General features: G+C 45.0%; 1 protein-coding gene across 1 annotated transcript in view; it reads left to right on the top strand.

Annotated features, from left to right (window-relative positions):
* Window positions 1-25,740, top strand: part of LOC142587523 (transient receptor potential cation channel subfamily M member-like 2) — a 147,628-nt gene that overhangs the window by 44,719 nt on the left and 77,169 nt on the right. Inside the window, exons 11-18 of the mRNA XM_075698598.1 lie at window positions 868-996; window positions 7,822-8,024; window positions 13,703-13,955; window positions 14,630-14,714; window positions 14,795-14,843; window positions 19,010-19,139; window positions 20,675-20,818; window positions 22,494-22,724. Of these exons, the coding sequence (XP_075554713.1) occupies window positions 868-996; window positions 7,822-8,024; window positions 13,703-13,955; window positions 14,630-14,714; window positions 14,795-14,843; window positions 19,010-19,139; window positions 20,675-20,818; window positions 22,494-22,724 (1,224 nt within the window). The remainder of the gene's footprint in view (window positions 1-867; window positions 997-7,821; window positions 8,025-13,702; window positions 13,956-14,629; window positions 14,715-14,794; window positions 14,844-19,009; window positions 19,140-20,674; window positions 20,819-22,493; window positions 22,725-25,740) is intronic.

The raw sequence follows: 25,740 nt of genomic DNA, 5'->3' as shown, positions 1-25,740 counted from the left end.
ATACATTTACAATGGTAAGTTGAAGGAAACCGTCATTAAATGCAAGTTCCACGGTTCGACATTTCGAAATTGCCACGTAGGCTGAGATAGCTGGCGTCAAGTTATTCGTTTAATTTACCTGCTTATAACCGCAGCACCGCGAGGCGTGGATCGGAGTGCAACCATCCTGTGACGTAGTAGGAAGGCGTAACATGAAGCTGTGCCACGCCCCGGCAAAATAGAGCGGTCTGTCTCCCTCTTGCATTTGAAGTGACTATACATCCAAATGAGGAGTTGCGCACAGCGGCAATCGGAATCGGCTCGTGGAAAGACTGAAGTGGGACGGCAGCTTCATTTTACTTCACGATTTTACGCCACACAGGGGTCGCAAAGATTGCTGCGATTGCGGGTGCCGCATGCGTGAACTGGTTAAATGAATGAAAAATTTTGACGCCTGTTCATTTATTTATTTACCTCAAAATACCCCTGTTGCGCGGTTTTACATGAGGAATGGTTAAGCGTACATAGAAACAATTCAACACCAGGAAAGCAAGACTAAATACAAGAATACAAAATAACAATGAATAACAAATGCAAACGAGTAGTATTTGTTACGAGTAGCGAACGAGTACTTGGGGTTAACCTGACCTTTTGGAAATATATAAACCTGTAACTAGACCTCAATGACTACTTTATTGAAGTTTTCATTATAACCATGTGCCGCAATTTGCTATTACGAAATTTATAAGTATTGCAAATGCTGTCAGCCTTGGCAGATAATTCGTCTGTAGGGACGTATTTCGAGCAAATTTTCTAACCTTTTTTTTTACTGTTCGGTATGAAATAATATACTGGTTATATGGCGAACACATGTATCGGTTGTTGCAGCTGTCTAAAATTGGCAAGAACTTCATCGAGGGAGACCTGAACTGGTTGATAGAGACGACGACTGGGATGCGCGACTTCATTGACCCGGATGAGCTGTCGATGAACACCGCACTCGGAATGTACATTCAGGTAAGGCTCGGATGTTGCGTGCCGAGGGCCCTTGGGCTGTAGTGTTCGCACAGGTGAGCTGATCTGATACACAGCGGTATTACTGTGTTCGCTAGTAGCATTTCCTTTTCACATGTTAGACGAAGGTGTCCGATTGTTCCAACATAACAGACTTCTGCTTTTGAATGGCCCAGTAAATGAGGAAGCCGGGAATAAAGGGGCCAACTCGCGAGCAGAAAAGCCGTAGATAAGGCTTTCGGAATAACACAGTGTTTTTTTTAACTTTCTGGCACATGCGTTTAACATTTAGCGCCACATTTGTATTACATTTAGCATAGCAATTACCGCATTGTATACTCATCTCTATTAGCAGTTCTGAAGCCAAAACAGTACCGGAGACAATAGGCAGATGGCACTGAGCGCCGAGAGCTGATTTCGATCTTTAAGCAAGAGAACGTGTATTAAGTAGAAATGAATAATGAAATGCAATATTAAAAACATGAAACCACGAAGAGCACCGAAGGGCGTGCAGACACTGCCCAATAACTGGATGATAATTTACTGCGACCCCCGCAGCGAAGTCTGCGACAGCAGGCGTCTGGTGCGTCGCGCCACCTGCTCGCCGAGCTTCAAGTCAGTGCTTAACGGCGTCGTAGTGGGCATCCGCGTTGGGCCACTCAACGCGTCTTTCTTTTTTTTTTTTCCTTGTAGAAGTTCAGGCGGCAGGTCCTGATTTTTCATGTGATGTCATAGTGGTAATTTAGCCAAGTTGGTTATGCATTGCGAAGTGAAAAGTGGGCACAGGACAAATAAAACGCTTCGTGTGTCTTTGCCTCCTTTTCTTGGTCCGCGTCTTCTAGCACAAGAGCCATTTTATGTGATGCTGTTTCACGCTTCCGTGCGCTTCGCACATACGTAATGAGAGCATCTGCAACCTATAGTCGGAAGTGCCTTACGTCTCGGAGCGTTGTCCCCCGTCCTTCTGAACAACACTTGATATGCGATAAATATCTTTTCTATTTCTTCAGATGTGCTGACATCTAGGTATCTCTGGACGCTGTGTAGGTTTGCTCTGTGATTAACTAAAATAAAAGACTCGGGCACATGCCTTCAAGAGCAGTTGTATGGAGTACAATGTTCTTGCAGTTAGTGAGGCTGCAGACCTCTGTCATGGCGCAGGAAGAAATGTTTCCTGTACTATTGGATGTCCTCTGAACATTCTATCAAGAAGGTATTTCTTGCTGTAATGTGTTCGGCAGCTTTTCATGTTTGCGGACAGAATGCCTGGAATCATGTCTTTCCTGGCCAACCTCACCTTCATCGCTTTGACCAAAATCTAGTATGCTACCAGAAGCACTGTCCTTTGGCAATGTCCTTTCCAATAAATCTGTCGCAACACATGAGATTCTTTCGTCTAGAATGTTGCGCAAGGTACGCACAAAATCCCTGCAAAAAACAAATTATGAACGCACGCGGTTATTTATGGCATGAGGACCGGCGGGGGATCACTTCGCGTTCATCATCACGCTTGGTACACATTTGTGACCATGCATCAATCCCGCAGCTGCCGGAGTACTGTTAGAAACAATGCATTGTACTTTGTTGTATGTGCAATCTGAAGAATTTCACGCATTTGTCAAATTATAAACTTCGCAGGGCATTCGAGAAAAGAAGAATATTTTTTATTTGCGCTTTCTTGCTTATGCTGCCATAGTCCTGACCATGCTGTTTCTTTTGGTGCATAATCAACGCTTATTTGGTAAGATGACGCTGTAGGTATATGTGTAAAAGCACACGATTCGGATTAATAACAAAAATGCCTAGTGTTGAACAAGTCCGCCGTAATGAATGCATGTCTAGGTTGTACACAATTGTGTACATAGGATTGCAGAGGGTTAAACCTAAAAATTCTTTATATTTACAGGCTCTCTGAGCTTAGTAAGAACAACTGTGGAGACATAAACAATTTAGTAATCAATCAATTACCTCTACACATCCCTGTGCTCTATGTATGCATCTAACCAACGTGTCGTAATGTGTTGGGTGCCAAGGCACGGAGGGGTAGTGGCTAATACAGTTGCAGATGAGCTTGTTACATATGTAACAACGAGAGCCTGTAACTCTACTATAGTTATCCCTCCCAAAGACTTGCAGTCGTTCTTGCGGAAAAAGGTGCGAAAGCATTAGCAATCGATAGCACTTACGAAATAAAAATATATGAATGCAACCTAGGAAATTGGCGTTTTGATAACAAAGGCACGACGAAGTGAAATCATGCTATGTTGACTGAGAATAGGACCCACATACAGTACCCTTTTTTACTGACCGCCGGTGAACTTCCCCTATCTGGTAGATGTAGTGAGAGGCTGACCGTCCGCCACGTCTTGCTGGAGTGTCAGGAAGCAGAAGTTGAACGTCAAAGTATTTTCCTCTTTCTCGCTAACAGCATATACCCCTACATCGTGTAATGTCTCTTGGCGAAGAACCGTTTTTAGAGCGCAGTTCTTAGGCGCCCGTTCCTGCGTCGGGGTCGGCATCGGCGTCCCTCGTAACCGAGCGAACGAGCACAGCGAAGGATGAAAGAGCGAACTCGGAGCGCAGCGGGGGATGAAAAATGCGATAAAGAAGAGAGCGCGAGGAGGAAAGCCGATGAGAAGGGTGCAGCGGAACCAAGAGGCGGAAGGCGGAGGAGGAGAGTATGGCGAAAGCGTTAGAAGTGTAGTGCCGTTCAAGCCGGGCGCTGCGCCGACGATGGCTACGAGATGGCGCCTTAGTAGCGCGGGTCGTCTGGTCACCGACGACGCCACTCATACCATACAGGAAAACAAATCGCTGTATGTGCGGTGGCCTGTCTGCGGCAATTGTTCTGAATTGAACCTACGCGTCACCCACGTGCTCCCTCTCGCGATGTCCCGATTAGCGAGGCAGTCGCGCCACGCTTGCTCTGTTTGCGACGTGCCGCATGAGACAGACTGTCTGAGTCAGCCGATACACCGCGAAATGAAAACACGTATAGAGATGCGTTCAATTTTCACCTTAGGGTTGTAATGTCGGTGAATTTTTTAGGCGAAAACAGCTCGAAATTTCTTGGATGACGTAGTGTTGCAGGTCATAAGCCCAAGCGATTCGTTATATACCCTCTTTACAGAGGATAGTGCTACATCAGAACGGCAAGTTGGGCCAGTTGGTTGGGATTCATGGTAAGGCTTGTAACAGCGCACCCAAGACAAGGACAACAGAAGGAATAAAACGACGACACGGCGCTGACTCTCAACTGATTTTTTATTGAAAATATGTCTAACATATGTATAGGTGCCATTTGATAACCATGACATGCACAATATACAGAGATGCGTAGAGGAAACTGTGACAAAGTGACGCATAATCGAAATTGACATAGGTAACGCAGTTCTTTGTCATGACGAGTGATAGACGGTTCACTGATACACGCTTTGTTCCTAATCTTTATATTGTGAGCTTCGGCGATTTCCCTTGTCAATTGGCTTACGTGTTTAAAAATGACACTAGTTTTGTTTTAATTCAGAGCGACAACCGCACGACTTGCAATGCTCCGGGACATGAAGTGGCGCAAGCCCTTGAAGAGATAGCTCATGCTCCCAAAGTCGAACATTCACACATAGCTTCGTTTATCCCACTTACTCTCGACCACAAGATAATGGAATGGCATACACAACTTGCTTAGCACAAGTGATGTACTTGTCCACATGTTTTACAGCGCATTTCCCCTTCACTTGCTTTTCCTTCAGCAAATTATCAAGTAATGGGCATATGCGACTTATTTAAGTTTCGCAGAAAAACGAACATCAATGTTGTACCTTGAACAAACGTTCTTAAGCCCATGCGCTAGCTCGTGTACGTACGGTACAATTGCGTTTTTTTTCTTTTTTTCTTCTAATTTAGTTCGCATACCTTGATCCTTTATGCTCTTGACGCCGCGAACCATACTTTCACTCACAGATGAAATGATCGCTTCGGGGTAACCCGCGTCCAGCAAACGATTTACCTGATCAGAAAAAGCAGCCTTCGTTATATGAAAACACGACTTTTTTAATGCAGCATTTAGGATAGTCTTCGCTATAGCCCACTTCACTACTTTAGGATGACCGGATTTATAGGTTAAAGTGGGCTTAACCGATCTGGGGCCATATTTCCAGCACACATGATTTTTACCAATTATTCTCAGGTACAGAAACTGCAGTTGATGGTCCTTAGGGACTTCGAAAGTAAAATCAAGGCCCATGCCGTGCTGCCTAAATAACGTTAAAATTTCATCGACACCTTCGGCGTAAGTGTCACTGGTAAAAAATATAACGAAATCATCAACATAGCGAAAAACCCTATTGGAAAGTTTAGCAAGATGGCCCTCCAATTGCCTATCAATATAACCTAGACAAATCTAGATAGCAAAAACCTAGATAGTAATGTTTTGCAATGCAAGTGCCTCCCGGTCTTTCGTCCAAAGGACCCTGATGAGGCGGCAAGGCTACTCGCGCAGACATATTTTACACTATGCTGATTTTTAATACGCATTTTATGGCTGCAGCAAGCCTCACTAATCATTGTCATTATTTTAGCACTTGCATATTTTACGCACTTACAGCAACTTATTTTTATGCGTTTTTGAACCCATGCTGCTCTACCATTCGCAATTCATACTCCCGTGTCGTCGAGAATTCATTGTAGCTCATCACTTCGTGTAAAGCGCTCTTTTTTACATATCTGGCTCTTGCGCCAATAAACACTCCACATCATCAATTTATTGCGGTCCTTTAGCAACACTCTACAGATGCCAGCGCAACCCACACTTTCTTGAGGGTACAGCGAATTAACCGTTCTAGTTATCTCAGTTCCGAGCCGCCAGGGTGCCTGCTATGACATGTTCAAAAGTGGCGCACTTCGACCGAAGCACGTGACCGCCCGTTCTAAGACATCAGTGACAAATGAAATTCGTATTTCGCTTTTTGTAGGAAAATTAATTTTTAAGTGTGCTTGCAGGTGTCTGAAAGAGCGCGCTTGCCATAAAATTAAGCATGAAATTGCGGAAAACTAGTGTGGGGTCAAGCACAGCGTAGCCCAGGCGTGTGTAAGCTGGACACAAGTGACTACAAATATTGTAGTTGGTAGCTTATTTGTATTTTCCCGAAGTTTACCGTTGGTGCTTGCATTGTTCCTAGAATTTTGCTTCTTGATCGGTGAAACATGCGTTTCAACAAGAAAGGCGGCGGTGTGACAAGGCCAAGTCGATTTTGTCTTTTATGTACATGTGGAAATAATCGTCATGGTAGCTCAGAATTCCTGTCGATAAGCGCTTCAGTGGTTTTGACCCCGTTAAAAATGCAAGATGTCGCGTGCAGACTGCCTGGACACCAATTAAAAAGACGCACTCAGCGCACAAAATGTGACGTCTACCTCTGACTAGCGAGCGTTATTGTTTGAAAAGCTTCCATGTTAATGTTCACGTAGTCCAGAGAGCAGTCGTCATCGTTTTCAATGCGTAAGCATTTCCCTGCCTTCCCAAAGATAAACACGTCCTTCCGTCACCTATGGCGATAGCTTTGAATATAGTACCCCCAGCAGCGATGGAATTGACCTTCGCGCTGCCTCCGGCTTCACTGCGAACTAAGCGGCGAGAACACAGCGCACACGAAGCTATCAGCACTCGGGGGTGCTCCCCATCGCAGATTGCTTTCAGAAAGATAAGGCCCGCGCCATGCGCAGCCTGCGCCGGAGTGCGGTTGATAACGCTTGATAACAGTTCGCATCGGGAGAAGGCAGCTTCATCGATCACGCCTACGTGCGAGGTGTACCAAACGTGACACTGTTCCATTACGACAGACACCACAGCACGCATCGGCCAGTTCTCGTCTTCCACGAAGCAGCCGTGCCATCCAAATGTATCATCATGTAACACGAGTGAACATTGCTACTGCTCACCTCTTCGTCGTCTCATGCTGACCTCAGTTCACATTTTCGGTGTTGCAACCGCGCTTCCCCGTTCCACGATTCTTTCGCGGCGTTTTTCGCAGTTATAGCAAACAAAGCAGCACAAGACGATGGAACAGGAGATTCGACGAAACAGTATAACTCCCACAGGAGATTCTGCGTGCAATTTCTTTGCTTCATAATTCTTTCAAAATGTTTCATACTAATACTGGGATAGACTAGAATTCCAAGTCAATATTTTTCTTGTAGTGTCTGCCACTCAAATAAAAGTTTAGCTCACACATATGTAAAAGTTCATTTGTAAAATTATAGAGTGACGATGTTGATTATTCGATGCTAGGCAATATTTTAGACGTTTATAAAGATAAATACTTCTTTAAAACAATTGCTATTCACTGATGCGAGGAAAAAGGCTAGGACTCTTCCGTTCCACTGCTGACCATCGCCGCCGAGCAAGCATTTTTTTTTTTTTAGCAATTCTGAAATGTCACGAAATATAACGCGGATGGCGACTCTTGCCCAAGTTGACGTAATGAGTTCACTGAGACACAAAACTTCTTTTTCGGTTCTGGATTACTGTACCGAACGTCATTTACTGCTATTGCATGCGAATTTGGTAAAGCGGATATTGCTCATGAAGCGCTCGTCCATTTTTACTAAACCCCATGCCCGCAAGAAGAAAATGTTTGACAGATAATGCAACAATTATTCTATTGCAGTTCTTTTCCTTTTCACGCTTCGCCAGTGGTCCGAGCGGCGCCCCAGCTGCGTTATCGCCATAATCGCCCGGTCGTGAGCGATAGCGGTATAATTGAATTCTGCGAAAGGAATCGCTACATCATAGCGGCTCTTGTAATTGCGCATGCTATTACTGCTGTACAGGACGCGGCCTCGGCCGAGCGCAAGGCCCTGGTCATTCTCTGCCTGTGGGCAGTATTCACGAACCGGCGCAAGACGGCCGAAGTGCTGTGGAAGAACTGTGACCAGCCCATCCACCTGGCCCTGCTTATCTCCATGACGTACGAGAAGCTCACCATATACGTCAACGAGGGCGCTATCAAACACGAGCTACTAGACACCAGCAGGCAAGTGGTGCTTTCGCAATGGCTTCCCGCTGTGCTTGAGGCGGATCTACCTTGGCAACTCCTATCTAAATGCATGGAAACGCAAAATAGTTTGCCTCGGTGCCACTTTACTGAATTTGATGAGGCGTTTTCGTACAGAAGAAAAGACACTGTCTTAGACAGTAGATTCGTTAAGGCCTATATATTTAAGAATAATGATCGAAAATTAGAGTGCTTGAAAAGAACTCGAGTATCATGTTGACGCCTTTATAACTCGCAATAAAAGACAATCTCACAAATCCGTAAATCTTTCCTTTATAATCGTCCCAAACCGAAAAAACGTATTTAATATACACCGCTGTAAAACATATCACGCGTTGCTTCAATGTTTTATACAGTTAGACTTATGGCAGTCTGTGTAAAGAAATTCAGGCCATAAATTAAAAATTTTCTTCCTGCAGCTTGTAAATTCTTCCTTTTCTCTTAAATGGAAAAAAATTCCGGTAAATGTATACATCACATTTTCCCCACTGACATCTTCTAGCAGATATAGCTTGTAGGACTGCAGTGCCTATTTTCGGAGCAGAGTTATGAGTTTGTAAACATTATGCTTCAATTTCTGAAAATTTCCTAATTTTCGGCAATTTTATTAAATTGAAGCCACAAATCAAGATTCTGCTTCCTACAATCGGTGGAATTCTTCTTTCTCTTTTTATTCAAATTTTAACAAATTTTATTCAATGTTATCAGAGCAAGGCATCCTTAAAAAGTTATGCTTGTGTGGCTGTTTATCGTAGGTAGATCACGACTGAATATTGGGCTAGTTCGTCTTACATTTTGACTGAAAAAGTAAGCACGAATAACCTAGACAAAAACACACTGAACAGTCTAACACATGCGCTTGCCCTGGCCTCTTTTATTCGTCTTTCTCTAATTTATTCCCGCTTAGTTCTTTAGTCGACATGTCATGGGTAGAAACCAGAACTTTAGGCGAGATTTCAAATATTTTCTTATGTCCTTATTGTCTCTATTTAATATATAACACAATCTACGAGTCCAGAGACATTTTAATTACATTTTTAACCCGCCTATAGATGCCCATTTCGGTTTTAATGCCTATATTGAATTTTCAAAGCCTAAAGCTAAACGTTCCATTTCCTGCGTTTTGCAGTAGCCTATTCTTGTTTATGGTGCTATCGCCCGTTGGGAAACTAGGCTAAATGCACCCGATTAATAAACAAGAACTCTGTCCATCCTACGACTGTCAATAACTCTTCTGCTCAAATTGCTCTAGGCGACGACAGACTTAAAGGCGACTTAGCGTACATGGGCGCTCACTTAGGTTATCAGTTGATATCGTCGAGAAACTTGAATAGTCAGGCGTAAATCCGACCTGGAATGTAAGGCTCATTTTCAAACGTTCAAGACATGTTTGCCAGCATTCGTAATGCACCTGTAGCTGAGAGTTAGTTCGAAACTTCAATCTATCTCGGACAAAAATCGCGGGATTTTGCTACTGAAAGAACCGTCAAAGGTTCTGACCGGCGAACACTGTGCAATTCCAGCGAGAATTGGACTATTGAACCTTCCAAAGTACGAGCTTGTGCCGCCACTTTCGTAGACGTTGACCGGGTTCCGTTTCTGCACACAAACTAATGCTCACTGAAAAAAAGGCCACGGGAAACCCAAAAATCTTGAGCAGCTGCTTGTTCAACCCTGTGTTCACAATTTTGTCGTAGTTCGGTTATTCTAGATTTTGGATCAGTATTGTAACCTACGCAAAGTCCCTCATTCCATTCTATTGAGAAAATTTAAAAAAAAATCACAGAAACAGGGTTTAGTGAGCTATGTTGCTCAGAAAATAATAATTTATTCTCAGATACACAGAGAAAGTTCTTATGAATTGATCCTATGCATGCCTAGAGGACAATTTTTTGCGCTCACATATACCTCAAATGACAGCTTTTCTGCCTGTTATGGGCTCCCAAAACAGCATCTTTAGTGCCTAAACATCTGGTCTCTAACCCTAGGACTGCCTATACCTCTTTACGTTCCTCTGGTACCATATGGTGCCTTCGATGTACTCCTTCACGTTACTCATCTTGCGCTTATTTTGCTTGACGTTCTCGTTCACGGATTTATTGTATTTGTTGCAGATTTTATTTTGTGATTCTTTCTTCATCAGAAGCCGGGACAAGTACTGTCTAAACTTTGCCTCCTGGTGACGTCTGCGCGACGTTCTTGCGAAGCTTTGTCTGCTTTCTCGTGGTGCAGCATGTTGTTCATGGTCGGACCTGGGTGGCTTGTCTATGTCCTTGCCAATAGCATGAGAGGGTCCAACACACGTCTCAAAAGAGTGCTGTTCGTCGTCGAGCTTTTAGACATATTCATCTCAATAATACCGATGTAATCCGGAGATCAATGCACCACTTGGGACTGGTGCGTGATGATTTTGTTCCTTGTAACGTCAGTGCAGACGTTGGTTTGTCGTTTCATGACGCACCCAGGTTGTTCAAATGTTTCTTTACGAAATATGGTTTATTATTTACTTACGCACTTCTTGGTTCCCGCATTCGACGGGATCACATTGGCCTCCTTCGCGGTCGACTCGTTCACGTTAATCAGAAGGTCGCAGCTGACCTTGTGTGGGGTTCCTGAAAGCGACGAATATGGGGTTTGAATGGGGTTCCTGCTGATCTCAGTCGTCCTCTGCAAAAGCTGTGTCGAAAATCTGATGTCCCTATCAGTGCTGTCAATACTCTGGAGCTTCTCGAAGACACTCGTAGCAATGGAAACACGAGACTCGACGTGAGCTCTCAATACAATGCTGGTGCAGAAAATTATATTAACTCGCATAGGTAGGGGTCCTAGCACGGTCCAGCCTAAGTGTCTCTCTGTGGCCTTGACCTTTTTGTTCACTGTCATCACTTTGCCGCTAACAAAATCCCATATTAGTCAGCTCGCCATTAGGGTCTCGATTGAACACAATGTGAGTAACAAAAAACTTTAGTGTTGCACCTTCTTCATGATTTCCTAATGCGACATCGACATATGCTCGCTGCATATTGCATCTACATACAAAGCTTCAATTTGAATCACCTGGTTTGTCTTCTCTGTAAAGACACGCAGGGGCACGACCTCCAAATTGTCAACGTCTTTTATTGTAGAGATTCCAAGCAAAATGTTTGCGACGTCTCTGAAGTTATAACGCTTCGTTGCTGCCCCATCGAAGCGAATCACGGATCGCTTCGGCAATGCTTCGCTTTGCCTCTTAGAGTACGTAGGAAAACTATGGGCCCTCTCTGCGATGTAAGGGTGACTGATGCAGAAGTGGCGTTTTCATCCATCACAAAGTCTGAGGCGCGTCTCCTGCAACAGTTTCTTCATCCTTGTAGCCATCTAAAATCTCTCTCGCCATATGACACAGGAGACACCGTGTGGCAGGAGGCACTAAATTATTGGCTAGCCTTCGTTTCGCGAGTATCTCTTACTTGCCGTACTTGCGTATTTACAGTACCAGCACTCGGCGCTATGATCGGTGTATTGGCCGAACAATTAAGCATCGCTGAACGCTCTTCACGGTCTTCTGTACAACAGCGGTAGTGTGCACGATACGCTGCTGCCAAAATCTAGAGACTCACATCGTTTCTTCTGCGACGTGAAGCGTTCTGAATACAGTCACAGCTTATCGGCACTGGAGCTGATGATCAAACAACTCGAGTAGTTCTTACAGTTCTTTCTCGGTTACAGTGACCCATGACATAGGGTTCTGTCGTCGAAGCGGTCGCTATCGACGTCTGCATTGGCTTGTGAAGCTTGTACAACCTTAGAGCTTAATCTCCTGATTAGCAGGACTATTAAGAGAATTTCACGAAGCATGGTACAGTAGTTTTCCGTTCACATGTCCAGCGCCTTGAGGCCTCGTACATGCACTTGAACTTCGCCGTAAAGGTCTTGAAGTTGGCGAATGCTTAACGGTGATGAGACGTGTTTCAAACCTAGCAGGCCTCGTAGATGGTATTGCGCAATGATGCTTTCATTGCCGAATAAGTTCAGGATGCCAACTCCGTCGTTCTTACACTCCTTGGTAGCACTGATTCTTGACGTAGCTGACGCAGCGGCCCCGGGTATGAGGACGTTCAAGTAATTAAATTTGTCGGAGGTTCTGAGGTCTTCGTTGTGAACGGCTGTTGAAAACCGCTTCCCGGAACGCTGCCATTTCTCGTTGTTTCTCTCAAACATCATGCGCTCCAGTGGAGGCAGCTTGACCTTCACGCTTCTTTGTGTCTGCCCTCGTCGTGTTTGAAGCTTGAAATGTGCGACCGTTCTGAAGATCAAAGCGTAGCTTCGAAAACGCTGTCACATTCATGTTGCTGAATTTCGCGTTGCCTGAAGTTTCACGCTCGAGCAAGTCACCTGGCACCTTACCTTCGTCGAGTTTCGTAATACATTTGTCGAGCGCTTCGATTAGATCGTAAAGGACATTCGCCTCGCATAGTCAGGAGGTCTAGCCTTCGCAACACTCCTCACGCTTCAGTTATGATGCCGTCCTATTGTGAATGGTGGCGTTTACGCTGTTGGAATAACTGTTCCATCTGTCAGCAGTTAGCTAGAAAATCTTGGTCAAATCGTAGGCCTCACAGAGCGATTCCGTGCGCAGGTGAGGTTTACGTTGATGCGGAGGCGCCAGGTTTCCGCACCATGGTGTGGACATCTGCGTGTGCCGACTACCCTGTTGTCTTCTAATTTTAAGTACACCTTGCAGTGGAACTGCACTGAACACTGATTTAGTGGACCGGTGAGCTGCACCAGCACTATCGCGCGCAAGCAGCTCTTGATGAGCAAATGGCATAATGATGAGTGGCAGTCCACTAAAGTTGCGAGAAAGAAGTTCCAGCAAGACTTCCATGTACGTCAGTCGACACATGTATAAGCTAAAAAGAAATACAAACACTGGCTATAGTCGGAACAGCCATACACATTGGATTAGGTCATACACCTTTTTTATCTTCAAGTCGCCCAGAGGTTTGCTAGCTTCATGTATAGCTTAACTGGCACTCGCAGCAGCTGCACTTCATGCTTGTTGTCCTCTGATATCTACACAAAGTATCATCCTGTCAAATTCTTTCTTATGACTGCATAAGCAGTGGCGATTTCTCTTGTTCCTGGTTTACTCGCAGCATGCACAAATCACGCAGTCATTGCCCTAGTTGGCAGCAGTTCTACTAAGCAATACAATATCTCGAGCAATAGTATATGTTGCTTGCTGAAGCTCCCAGGGCATAACTATCGAATATATTGTCCGGAGAAGAGCCTAAAATACTTGGAACCTGAAAGCGCTCGTCGTTTGACCTTACAATCCAAGCACTTGTTTGTATGGGTCCATTGAAGGCACGGGATGGTGTTTAATTTCAAGTTAACAAATCAGATAATGAAAACACGAAGCTTACTGTCATTTCCCTCTGTCTATTTTACGCTTACCAACACTACAGGAGAAGATTTTGTTTCTATTTATTACGTGTCCTCAAGCGTGGTAACCATAGCCAGCTTACAAAGCCTGTTTGAACGCCTAGAATTAGGGACGAATGAGGGTTTCCACTGATGAGCGGTGAATTCACGACTGTAGCGTTCAACAGTGCAGTCGAACGTGCAAGGTGCTTTGGAACTACCCGCAATATTCTTGTGACATGTCCTCGAAGGTATTTCGCGGGTATGGCTACCGGCGTGCTTAACCTGTGCTACCTGGACTCGACTTGCCGTGCCTACGACATCCTGAGCGTGCAGAGCTTGGACTGGAAGTACAAGACGGCCGTCGACATCGCCGCTGAGGCCAAGAACCGCAAGTTCCTCTCGCACCCGTGCTGCCAGAAATGGCTGACCAACCAGTTCCTCGGCAGGATCAGCGTCCGCGACATAACGTGGGGATTCTTCAGCGTCCCGCTGTGGCTGAAGGTAAGGCAGCCATTCCTTATATTAAGCAGTTTTAGAATAACTTTCCTGGCCTAGCGCATCTCAAACCCAGGTACTTTGTGGGACGCTATGGTGAGTGTCCATTCAAGACGTTTACCTTCCTGTAGAAGAAGAGAACCACAAAGAAAACGTGAGAAGGCATTGCGCCATCTGGTGTCTCGTGTCACAGCTGTTCCAGTTGGACTATCCCTGAGGTGTTTCTATACCGGCGCTTCTATTCAAGGCCTAAAGACACTAGGATATACGAACGATCTGGCGAATTGGATGCTTTAGGCGCCCGTAACTAGCGTTTCAGGCGAGTTCAGCGAAAGCGAAAGCTTGTATGATAATTTATTGGCGGTAAGCGGTAGTGGAAATGCAACCACCGGTACGATTCGCTGTGAAGCGGAGAGCCATGGTTGCCGCCATGTCTGACAACGTTATTTCTCAGCCTACGTAAGCATCATATATGCTGAATTTTCCAAATGATGTGCGACTGTTGCAGAAAGCATTTGCTGCACTGATCAAGTCAAGTCACGCTGTCGAATCTTTGGCTACAGTAACATTCCTAGTTGAAGAACTATTCAGGAGTGTCAAGTGAGCAGTACGAGGGTAGGCAAAGTTCAGTCAAATGCACGGAAGAGTTTAGAGGCTATAACAAGCGATTTTTATTTTAGGTGATTCTCTGCGCATTCACCATCTTGCCCATGTACATCTGGGTACGCTTCAAGAATGACCCCCACCAGATGGATTACGGCGAAGGTAAGCGTACTAGTTTGGAGCGATTGTCATCCTCAGTGTACAGCTGGTAGTTCACGACTATTTTCTCTTTGTGATTGCAGATGAAGAAGGTGATAAAGACTACAGCTCCAAGAACGTCACAGAAAATGTGTAAGTGCAAAATTGCGGATCGAAATGCCAAACTCTCAGCAGGTTGCTTTGATGTGCTTGCGTAATGAATCATGCGGTCATAAAAACATTTCGTCTTGGCAAAGAACGTCCCTTACAATTTGTTTTTCACTTGCATGGTATAGCCTACTGGAATTGATGGCTTCTCGAAAAACCTTGAGGTTTGACTGTCAAGGGTAGATGTTTTGCCTTGTTGTAATAGCGTAGTAATGGCTGTATAAAACAGTTTAAAATGACAAGGACGAAGGACGTGTTGTGTCCTCCTCCTTTGTCTTTATCTTTTCAAGCGCTATGTGTATGTTACTATGATAAAAGCTTTCTCAGGTCGTAGGACACAAAGGTGTGCTTCAAAACGAAGTATTTTGAGTTAGAACACTGTGAACTTACTTCCAAGTATTCATTTTCCATGTTTGTAACCTATATCTAATAATCTCGGGGGCAACCGGCTTTGTGGACAACTTCACAGAAACAAGTTTGAAGCCCAGAAAGGCGATTACCCTCTATAATTTAGCTGTTCTGAAAAACCGGCCGTTTTAATTCCCTTTTCTACCGTTAATAATGCGGCGTGCTCCTTTTAGTTTAAAGGTGCGTGATTGAGAAATTAAGTGGAATAAGTCACGATTAGAAATGCAGGCGAACTTGGAAATGCAGCAACAAATTCTATTAACTTTTTTTACTTGTTTGCGATGTTGATTGTTCATGCGAACCACTAATAAGCGCTTGTTGGGGTAAACTTTCGCTCTCTTACAAGCTCTTCTAAAGTATTGAGCAATAACCAGTTCGATAGCTGTAGCGCTAGAAAAAAAAAACTTATTTTGGGTTAGTTCGATTAGCAGTTACCGTGCGCGGACGAGAGCGTTGTTCAAGCGGCGCAGTATATTGCATGCAGTATATTATTAGGCGACGTGCTAAAGAACTGCGTTCATTGTCGTAACCTATACCACAGTCAGTAACTGCGCGCCTTTCACCCTTGTTTTCGTTCTTGTACTAAGCTCACTGAGCGCTCACTGCAGCGAAAGGTGTGAGATACCTCGTGAGCAACGACTTTACGTTGGAGAGATGTATTGGAATGTTTTACTTTGTCCGCAAGAGTATTACCGTTTACAGAATCCAGTAGGTAGTAGCAACGATGTTAGCGACATCTTGTGACGCTTTATCCAACCACAACGAGTTAGAAATATTTGTGCTGCATGGGTGTTCCTTTTGACGAAAAAGAGAAAAAATATTAGTAGGAAAAAATTGCGTGGAAACGTCGAAAAAGTGGAAGACCTCTAAATATATTCAGCGACAGCGTGCTGATGACATTTACGCGGTGTCACACGCGCGAAGTTAGTGCCATGAAGTGTCCCAGCGTCTGGTACTTGAAGTTCCTAATGTCATTACATCTTAATTGGCTGATACAAGGGCATTCTTAACGAAGTTAAATCCCGTGATGAGATTAGCTGCAGAAAATACAGCTGAGTTTGTTTGTTTTGAATTCTCGAGTTTTACGTGCCAAAACCATGATTTCATTATGAGGCACGCTGTAGTGAGAAAGTCCGGATTAATTTTGACCACCTGGGGATCTTTAACGTGCCCCAAATGCGCGGGACACGGACGTTTTTGCATTTCGTCCCCATTCAAATGCGGTCACCGTGGCCGGGATTCGATCACGCGACCTCGTGCCTAGAAGCGCAACATCATAGTCGCTAAGGCACCACGACGGGTAGTCTCTTTGACGATCCTATTTCACGGAAAAAAATATCTAGTGAGAAAGAATCAAGAAAGAACTGTGAAAACATCGCTGACCGTATTTGATAGCATTTATATTTTATAAAGGAGTACTTTAGTTTGCTTCGGAAAGTTATCTCTAAAGTGCAGCCGGTAACTGCTTGCATTGGGAGCGAGAGTACAAACGCTACGGTCAAGTGAGTTGTGAGAACACGTTAATTCCTAGGTGACGTGATTGGCGTACTGACATGATATTTTGAACCAAATTTTGCAAATGGTCGATGTCTGGGACCTCTAAAGTTTCGAAACATACTCGCAAGCGTCAACGCGTCCTGAATAATTTAATATGATAACTTTTCTACCGCCAGTTCTTTTTTTTAGTTTCTACTATGTCGCGACTCGGGGCTTCGGAGATGGTTACATAGGATAAGAAAATTTTGGCGCGTCTCCATTCCCTCGATCGTCTGTATATTGCTGCTACATTGACCCTAGCATAGGAGGCGACCGGGCTAGCTGCCGCGAATGTCAAAACCACGTTGTGGTCAAAACGTCGCAACGTAACTACCAACTGTCGCATGATATCAAGACACAGTGAGCTCTTGGGAAACCAAACTCAGACTGGAGGCAGAAAAGCTATTACATTAAATTATTTGGGACGCTCTACGGCTTTCCAATATTTTTATGCGAAAGCATCAAATGGCCCATTGAGCGAAAATTCGGCGTCTGTAGCAGCAAAACGGCACCTTAATTCCCATTGGGTGCGACGCTACGTCACGAGCACGCTTCGACGGTGAAAAGCGGGGGAATTCGATAGCATACTCAGCAGCAAAAGTCGAAAACATTACTCACGGCGCAAACCTCGATGGACCACTCAGGGGCGTTCAATTGGAAATTAATGCTTTCGCACTCGCAACCCATAAGTGCTAGGTGTTCTCGGACATTTCTTTTCTGAGGTTTGGGTATCAGGAACCTTGATGCAACTCAATAAATAGGACTTTAGAATATCATATCAGGGGCGCTATAACGTAAAACTATTCCAAACTTCTATAATTCTGTAATCAGCCCTCCACAATTGGCCAAACACTTTTTGGACCACCCCCACTTCACCTGTCTGTCACGTGACGTCACGAAAACCGCGATACCTCCCCATCTGATATGACGTGTACACATTTATTATGCATGATTTGACCGAACAAAAGAAAAATGGTTATTTATGATTCGACGCCTTTTCGCCATTAGCCCTCGGCTATTAAGTTTTCGGGCTGCACCCACTTCTCCTGCCTGTCACGCGACGTCACAAAACCTCAAAAACTCACCGCGTCAAAGTGACGTGTACGCATTAAAGATGCATTAATATGCCGAACAAAACTGAATTTCCTTCCGAATAGCCGTAGGCTGCCCCGTTCCGAAAGGAATAACAGATGACTGCCGCCGAACGCTCAGGCAATGGCTAATAGCACCTGCCGGAGAGCATGGGTTTATTTGCGTACAATAAAACATTATGCGTGGCCGCCCAACGTTTTCGAGCACTTTCGGCACGTTTACGACCTCGTTCTGCCAACTCTTCTTTGCTGAGGATCCGTTTTAGCGTTATTTTTAAGCTTCCGTTGCATGCCGCCGTGGTTTTCGACCAGCCACCGCAATCTAAGTAAGGGAAAGCGCACCAATCGCAGACTCCGGCACCGCCCTCTTCATCCGGTTGCCGATTTTCAGTGCAGTGGCCCGGCCCCATTGAATCCCTCTCCACTATAGAGTGCTCCTCGCTTCTTGTCAGCCAATTATATAAGACAAGCCACTCAGTGTAGGCAGTGTTATTCGTTTTTCGAGCAAACAAAAGTGACCTCCTATCAACGAGGAGAACGTTTGTTTGGTCTGTTCAGACAGCCCTGGTGGGCGACCGCCCGATGCCTGCGTCGGCGGTTACGCAAATTTGACGTCAGGAGATCGGAATAAAAACATATTGGAATAGTTTTACGCTATAGGGCCCCAGTACTCGTTTACGCTTTAATGCCATTAGGTATGTGGCACTGCCTGAATGGTAGTAAACATTAAGCCGCTATTGAGGCAATGCCATTTTTTGTGGCCATGTGACATCGGTATTATCTGTCATAGGAGCACGCCTAACACTCGTGCTTCAGCTGCACCATAGCACAGCGAACGCTAATCGCTTGGTAATCGTCGCCGTCCTCGTGACATTCGCGAATCGCAAGAGTGACAAAGTAGGTGGCTATACTCGCACTTCCGCTAAGCGGGTAACAGCGCGAGAGAGCAATTGGGCTTTGGAAGAAACTCACCCGCCCTTGCCACGGTAGCCTTCTCGGTTGCTGACAAAAACTGTTTTTCGGCTATGGTGACCAAGTAACATGTATGTACAGGCTGTGGCCGAAAAACACGTGTAAGGGAAATAAACTAATTTTTTTCTCTCAATCACTGTGCAGCAAGTACGACAGATACGACACCGGCGGCACTGTGGCTCAGGAAGGAATATTCATACACCAGAATCCCCCAATCTACAGGATGGTCTACGTCATGTGGAATGCCCCCATCACCAAGTTTTGGGTGTACCAGGTAGTCTGAAATCGATGTTCTTTATACAGAAGACGAAACCGGGACGAGAAGGCTCAGGTCAACAAATACTCATTAAATGCCAACAGCAACGATATTTCATTTTCTGTAAATTAGTTATAAATGAGCAGCATATACTATTGAAGAAATCTTGGCAAATGTGCATGCCTGGTAATTTTGTAATTATCTTGTTTGAAGCCCTTTCAATAATACCTAAACAGACGATGCGCGTACCTCATTGTTACCAGATATGACCTAAATCCCTGTACATCGCCTCCAAGATGTTTCAGTGCGCCGCAGACGCCGGGTAATCTCAGAGGTCATGCCGAGGAGCCGCGCTGGTTCTCAAAACTTTAGATTACACATCTTTCTCGGGAAGTGGTAATGGCGGCGTTCTTTTTAAATTTTTTTTCTTTCTTGGCATTCAAAATGGATTTATCCTTTCGAGATATTTTCTTGACTCATCCATTCCTATTTTAAACGCTATATTTTTCACAGAGGCTCAGCTATGATATTTAGTCCATCTTAAACTGGGCCTCTAACGAGGTTGAAAGTTTTGTTGCAGTTGGCATCTAAATGCGTCCTAAACCACCCCTCGGGCTTGGTGAAAAAAACACAGTCCACGAAAAGCATACGCTGCTGTGAACTTATACAAATTTTGCAGTCGTGCGCGGTGCGTGCGACTGCACAAGCGGAACGGGGCGTCCTTTTTTCTCAAACTCTATTTTCAACAGAAGCCTTATCAGTGCTTTCGGGCTGCCATGATTATGGACATAGCAGATTCGCATACGCTGCTGCTTTTCGTCAATACAGCTGACACCTATCAAGAAGGGTGTTTGGATCAGTGCTCTTCTTCCTACTGTTACTGTGCATATTTATTGACGCATTTTATTAAGCAGCTTGAAGTAAGCAAAAACCGGCGTTTCGAATTTCGATAGGAAATACGTGCTTCCGGAAGTACGACCATCGCCTGCTATCGCTCGACCGCGCCCGCCCACGTAGGAATGAATATTTGGCCTCACTGCTTGTCAGTGTCTCAGCCATCAGGTCTCGCTAATTTCTACCAGTTTTGAACACTCAACTAGCATTGAACCACGCAAAACTTACCGCGGCGTTCAGTATAGGCTGGGCACCAGCCCGCTGCGCCGTAGCCTTCGCAGTCCAAGGCGTTGAGGACGATTGGGAGCACCGCGAAGGGGATCACAGGTGATCCTTGATTGCGAATAAGTCCGCGTCTCCTGAACGCATTGAAGTACTTCTTGCGGCAAGGTATTCCTGAAATAGTCCACTTTACCGTCAAATGCATTTCTAGACTTCAATAAAATGTGGTTTAGAACCCCTTTAAAGAATGGTGTTTGACGGCGAGCTGGAAGCGATGAACGCTTCATGATTGATTCATCACTTTATTCTGAAAGACATCTCATTTGTTTTCTTTGTGCGAAATACTGCGCTGTAGTAGGTATTCGCTTATTTATATTGTAGTCTTCGAGTATCGTTTCTGTTACCTAAATGCTTGACCGGAATCGCCCTGTTTGCAGATATTCTACATCCTCTTTCTCGGGACAATGAGCACCGCTGTTCTGTGGCCTTCCTGCGGAGACCAGACGCTGGACACAATCAGCGTGGTGTGGATTTTTCTCATCGCCGTGGAGACGATTGACCGAACTTATCGCTTGCACCTCGTAAGTAATTACTTGCAAGTATCTAGAAAAGTTTATGGCAAAAAAATGCTCGCATATATTTATCAATTGTACCAACCCTTGCATCAATAACAGCGAAGCTATATGCATGGGCAACCAACGCCGAAATTTCGCGTTCCAACAGTAGTGCCATAAGACATCACCCAGCGAGCGGAGGATCGTTTTCAGCGGCACACTCTCCGATACAGCGCCTGCAAAATCAGGGCTCGTAGGCAGATTTATCAAGCTTTCGACCTGAATAGGCATCGGCATGCTGCAGCAAGTGCGCAAGCGCTCATCGCAACTTACATGGATAGAGCTAAAGTAATCGGTGACATAGACGCGCGTCTGGTATTGTTCATAATGTCGCGCCATTCTCTATTTTCGTTGCCTCAATCCAAAGTTTTCGCTCAGGCAGTAAAGGGTAGCCTGAGACGCGGAGTTCTTTTGGCTGCAAGAACAACGAAGCCAAGCAAACGCACCTCAATGCTATGCTCAATGTGAACCTCAGTGGTGAATGTGAACCTCAGTGGTGAAGCAAGGGAAGCGTTTTGCCTACCGCTACGGACTAGGAAGAACATGGCTGCCGCAAATGAGCGCCGCCCAATGAGATTGGTCGGAGGTGGTTAAAAGCTTGTCGCTACTTTAAAAAAAAAGTTAAAAAATGTCTCAGGATTTTAGTACGGACACGAACGTTGTGCGCATGCACATAAGAAGCACACTAACGTTCCTGGTGAGCTGCTGAGACGGACGCCGTCGTCCGGCTGGGCATTCTAACCGGCGCCTTGGCCAACGTTGCCTTGGCCATACCTTCTTGACTGTGATGCAGGTTGCATTATTGTCTGTCCTTTGACATTTGATACTGACCCCGCCGCCGTGTGCTGCCGTCGGCTTTCACCACCGCCGGCCTTGATTGTCGCCGCAAGAGAACCGCTCCCCTTAACAGCTTCGCTGTAAAAATCCGTGACCAGTTCCGTGACCAGCTCCATGAATCGTATTAACAGCGACGCTTGACCATGGTGGCGGCTGCTGCTGCTGTCGTCGTTTTGCCGAGTAGCTCTCACACCGGACAAGCAACGATGTAAGGAAGGTGGTAGGCTCTTGCACATAAATATGTTGCAATGCTGGAGAAGATATGCCAAATGTGGAATGCTGGAAAAGTTGGAATGTTACCAACTGACCAAAATCGGTGCCCTTCTCATATAACAATGTGTCTTGTAACTGATGTGCTGGTTGCCCGCTTTATCCTCTACGGAATTACACATTGAAACAGCAGACGCTCCTTAAATATCTACGCTGCAACAAACACACGCCTTCAAACGCATAATTCCCTTACTAAGCGAAGCTTTCTTTTCATTGTTTCACCGGACTTTGTACTTGGTCGGCTGCTTGCTGAGTAAGGCTGACCGTCCCAGGAGAGTGTGCAAAAGTAAAAGTACCCTATTTACCGAGGTGGCGGTATGAAGAGCAGGCCGATCCCACAGACAGGGTAATTCACGGTCGCGTGGATCGCGTGGGTCGCGCCAGGCAGGCGCGTGGTCGCTACTCTGCAAAACGCGTCGCAGAAGATGAACAGTTTCGCAGCGCTGAATTAACTGCTTAACGAAAAATTCGTTTTGCATTGATTTCAAACTGTGCTTTGGATCTGCATAATTATCTCTTTTTTTTCTCCTTTCAGACGAACGCAAACGTCCCGTTGCTGTCGAAGTGCATCGAGGTCTTCCTCATCACGTTTTTCGGCGTCACGTACCTGTGCTCGCGGCTACTCAGGATCGGGCTGTTCGAAGACCCCTACAACGGCAAAGTGCTCATCTGCGTCGGACTGCTCTACTTCTACTACCGACAGACGCTCATCTACCTGCCCATATCGCCGCAGCTTGGTCCGCTGCTTTACATTGTGAAACTCATGGTACGGCCTTCCTCTTGCAATACGCAATTATGGCGAACAGCGCGAACCTTACACTTGGATGGAAAGAGACGAGCCCACACCGACTTTCATATGGTTTATTGCTTTTTAAAACAGTATGTATGTATGTATGTATGTATGTATGTATGTATGTATGTATGTATGTATGTATGTATGTATGTACGTATGTATGTATGTAACGTATGTATGTATGTATGTATGTATGTATGTATGTATGTATGTATGTATGTATGTATGTATGTACGTAGGTATGTATGTATGTATGTACGTTTTAACCTAGGAAGGAAAGGCAAATAGCCTCATTCAGTTATCGCACTTGTGTACGCTATTTCTTTTGGCCGGTTGTTTCAAGTGGTGGCAAGAAAAAGAAATTCGGGCTATTTTAGTTCCTACTACGTGACCGCTGAAGCTGAGGCTGGTGAGCGCTACAAGTACGTATGAAAGCAGACCTCTGTGTAACGAATTATACGTAATTAATTATTTGAAATGAGCTAAGTGTTTTGGTAACATTGTAATTTAACAATTACTTTGTCTACTCGGTAACGCTCACTGTAATTTACACTTTTTTCAGTAACTAATTACAAGTAACCAGGAACCTTTTTGCCAAGACGCGCTATAACAGGCGGCGCAGCATTGAATAATAATATTGGGTGGGAACTGCAGTCACCGAAGCGATGAAACCCTGCGGGGGCGTCTGCGTCAGCAGGCGTTTGGTGTGTCGCGACACCACGGACTCGAGCACACGGTGGCTGGACCATCCCGTGTTTAACCGGGCGCGGCTTAGCCACGTCCGGGCAAAATGGGAACCTGGGGGTTGAGCTGCTGCTCTGTGTTTGGACTTTTAACGGCCCTCGTCGGAGGCAACACACCCATTTTGGCCTCGGCTTCGCGCAAACGGCACCTCCGGACTGACCCACCCGGAGGAAGTCGTCAGTCTCTTACGCAGCGATAGGTCCAATAATTTCAGAATCCGACGTCCTGCATCCGATAACCAGCATCTTCATAGCAGATGCCTGTGCAGCGATAGCGGCCGTGAAACATATCGCAAAACGAAGCTAGAAAAAGCCGTTGTATTCACAGACTGCCAGAGCGTCATGAAAGCTTAGTAGCTTCGCAGAGCGTCAGCAGCTTATCACCGCTGCACAAAATTTGTTACTACAATACGGAATTCAAAAGTGAACTTTTGTCCGAAACTGCGCACATATCATCTCGTACTGACCATCACCATAAGTTGAGCGTTCCACACTGTCGCACGAACCTATTTTTTATTCATTTATTCCTAAAACCACCAATGAATGGAATCATCTGCCCGCTTCAATTGTTAAAGTAACCGATACATCTGTTTTTAGAACTACTATTGAAGAATACCTTGGTTAATCCGCACTTTCTAATTTCTTATTATTATACCCTGTTACCTGAAAATGCTCTGTATTTCGTTCCACTCCCTTCTGTAAGGCCTTCGGGCCTTGAAGGTACAATAAATAAATAAATAAATAAATGAATGAATAAATAAATAAATAAATAAATAAATAAATAAATAAATAAATAAATCTTTAAAGTCACTACGAAAACATAAAAGTCCTGTAGTTAGTGATCTTGATTCGCTGCTATGCACAAGTTGTGCATCTAAGCAACATGTCGTAATATACTGGAAGCGCCTTGTCCTGTCCGTATTTCTTCTTGTGTGCCGTCACTATTGGCGCGTCACCTATTGAAAGCTATGCACCAACTAGCCCCACAACGTCTTTTTACTGCAATATACTGGACGCCTGGTCAGAGAAGCGTCATGGCTACTCCCGTAACAACAAAAGCTAGCAATCCATCCATTCCAGTTATAGCCTCAGACCTGAAGCCATTCTTGCGGGAAAAGCTGAGGAGCTACTGGCAACACTTGTGGGAGGCGGAAACATCAAATAACATCCTCGTAATTAAGTCACACTTGGGAAATTGGGCCTCAATAAAAAAGTCACGATCATGGGACGTCCTCTTGTGTCGACCGAGAATAGGGCACGCATATGGACCCCATTCTTAGATTTCGACTGGCGCTGAGCCTCCCGTCTGTAATAGACATGGCGAGAGGCTAACCGTCCTTCGTGCGGTCCTTCCTTCGGAAGCAGATGATGAAAGGAAAAAAGCGCTTTGCACTAGCTTGCGGAAAACATATCCCACTTCATCCAGCAACGTTCCTAGGTAAAGAACAATTATTTGACACAAAATCAGTTTTAATTATTTTTTCAATGGAGTCTCCGCGCTGCATATTGTCATCTCAAGAAATTTGTAGCGCGGTCTCTCTTGAGAGGTCGCTGCTGCGTCGATAGCGTTTAGTATAGCGCATACTTCCAGGCTCTTACGCTTCAAGGGCGTTGGTGAAGACAGTAGCGCTACTGCCATTAACCCATCTTAGTCTATCACCCGATCGGAGCACATGTTCTATGTTCATCCTATCATGCCATAGCCCACATCACTAACTTTATTATTAATACTTATAATTATTATATTTATTATTAATACTTATGTTTCACGCTATTTGCAGCGACACTTTCTTAGGTCCTTTTACAGCCATGCCACATCTCGTGTTTTATCCGCACATCGTAATTCACTATTCATGTGCCATTGCAAGCTATTATCATCGCCTTGGCGTTCTTTGGCCATATTTGATCCTTGTGCCAATAAACCCCACCAATCATCATCATCAAAGGGATGTAAACATGTACATAGGCTACCTCCTTCTCACATTCAGCATACTGCAGCTGTATACGCCTCGATCACCTGAACATGGTCGGCTAGCAAATCTGCACACTTCTTTTTCATATTCGACCTGTGCGCTTTCTGTTTTCTTTCTCTGTCTCCTGGAAGCGCTTTTAAACGGCTATCGGAGGCGCTAACAGCTGCTGAATAATTCTTTGTTTGTGCAGTCTATGATTTATCTGATCTAGACAGACGTTTTTGACTGTTAAATTCATATGTGTCTATGTGTTTGATATATACGCGATTTCTT

The sequence above is a fragment of the Dermacentor variabilis genome, chromosome 7 (assembly GCF_050947875.1).
Source record: "Dermacentor variabilis isolate Ectoservices chromosome 7, ASM5094787v1, whole genome shotgun sequence".
In the NCBI taxonomy this organism is placed as follows: Eukaryota; Metazoa; Arthropoda; class Arachnida; order Ixodida; family Ixodidae; genus Dermacentor; species Dermacentor variabilis.
Note: the sequence above shows the minus strand (reverse complement) of the source record. Positions and strands in the feature narration are given on the sequence as shown.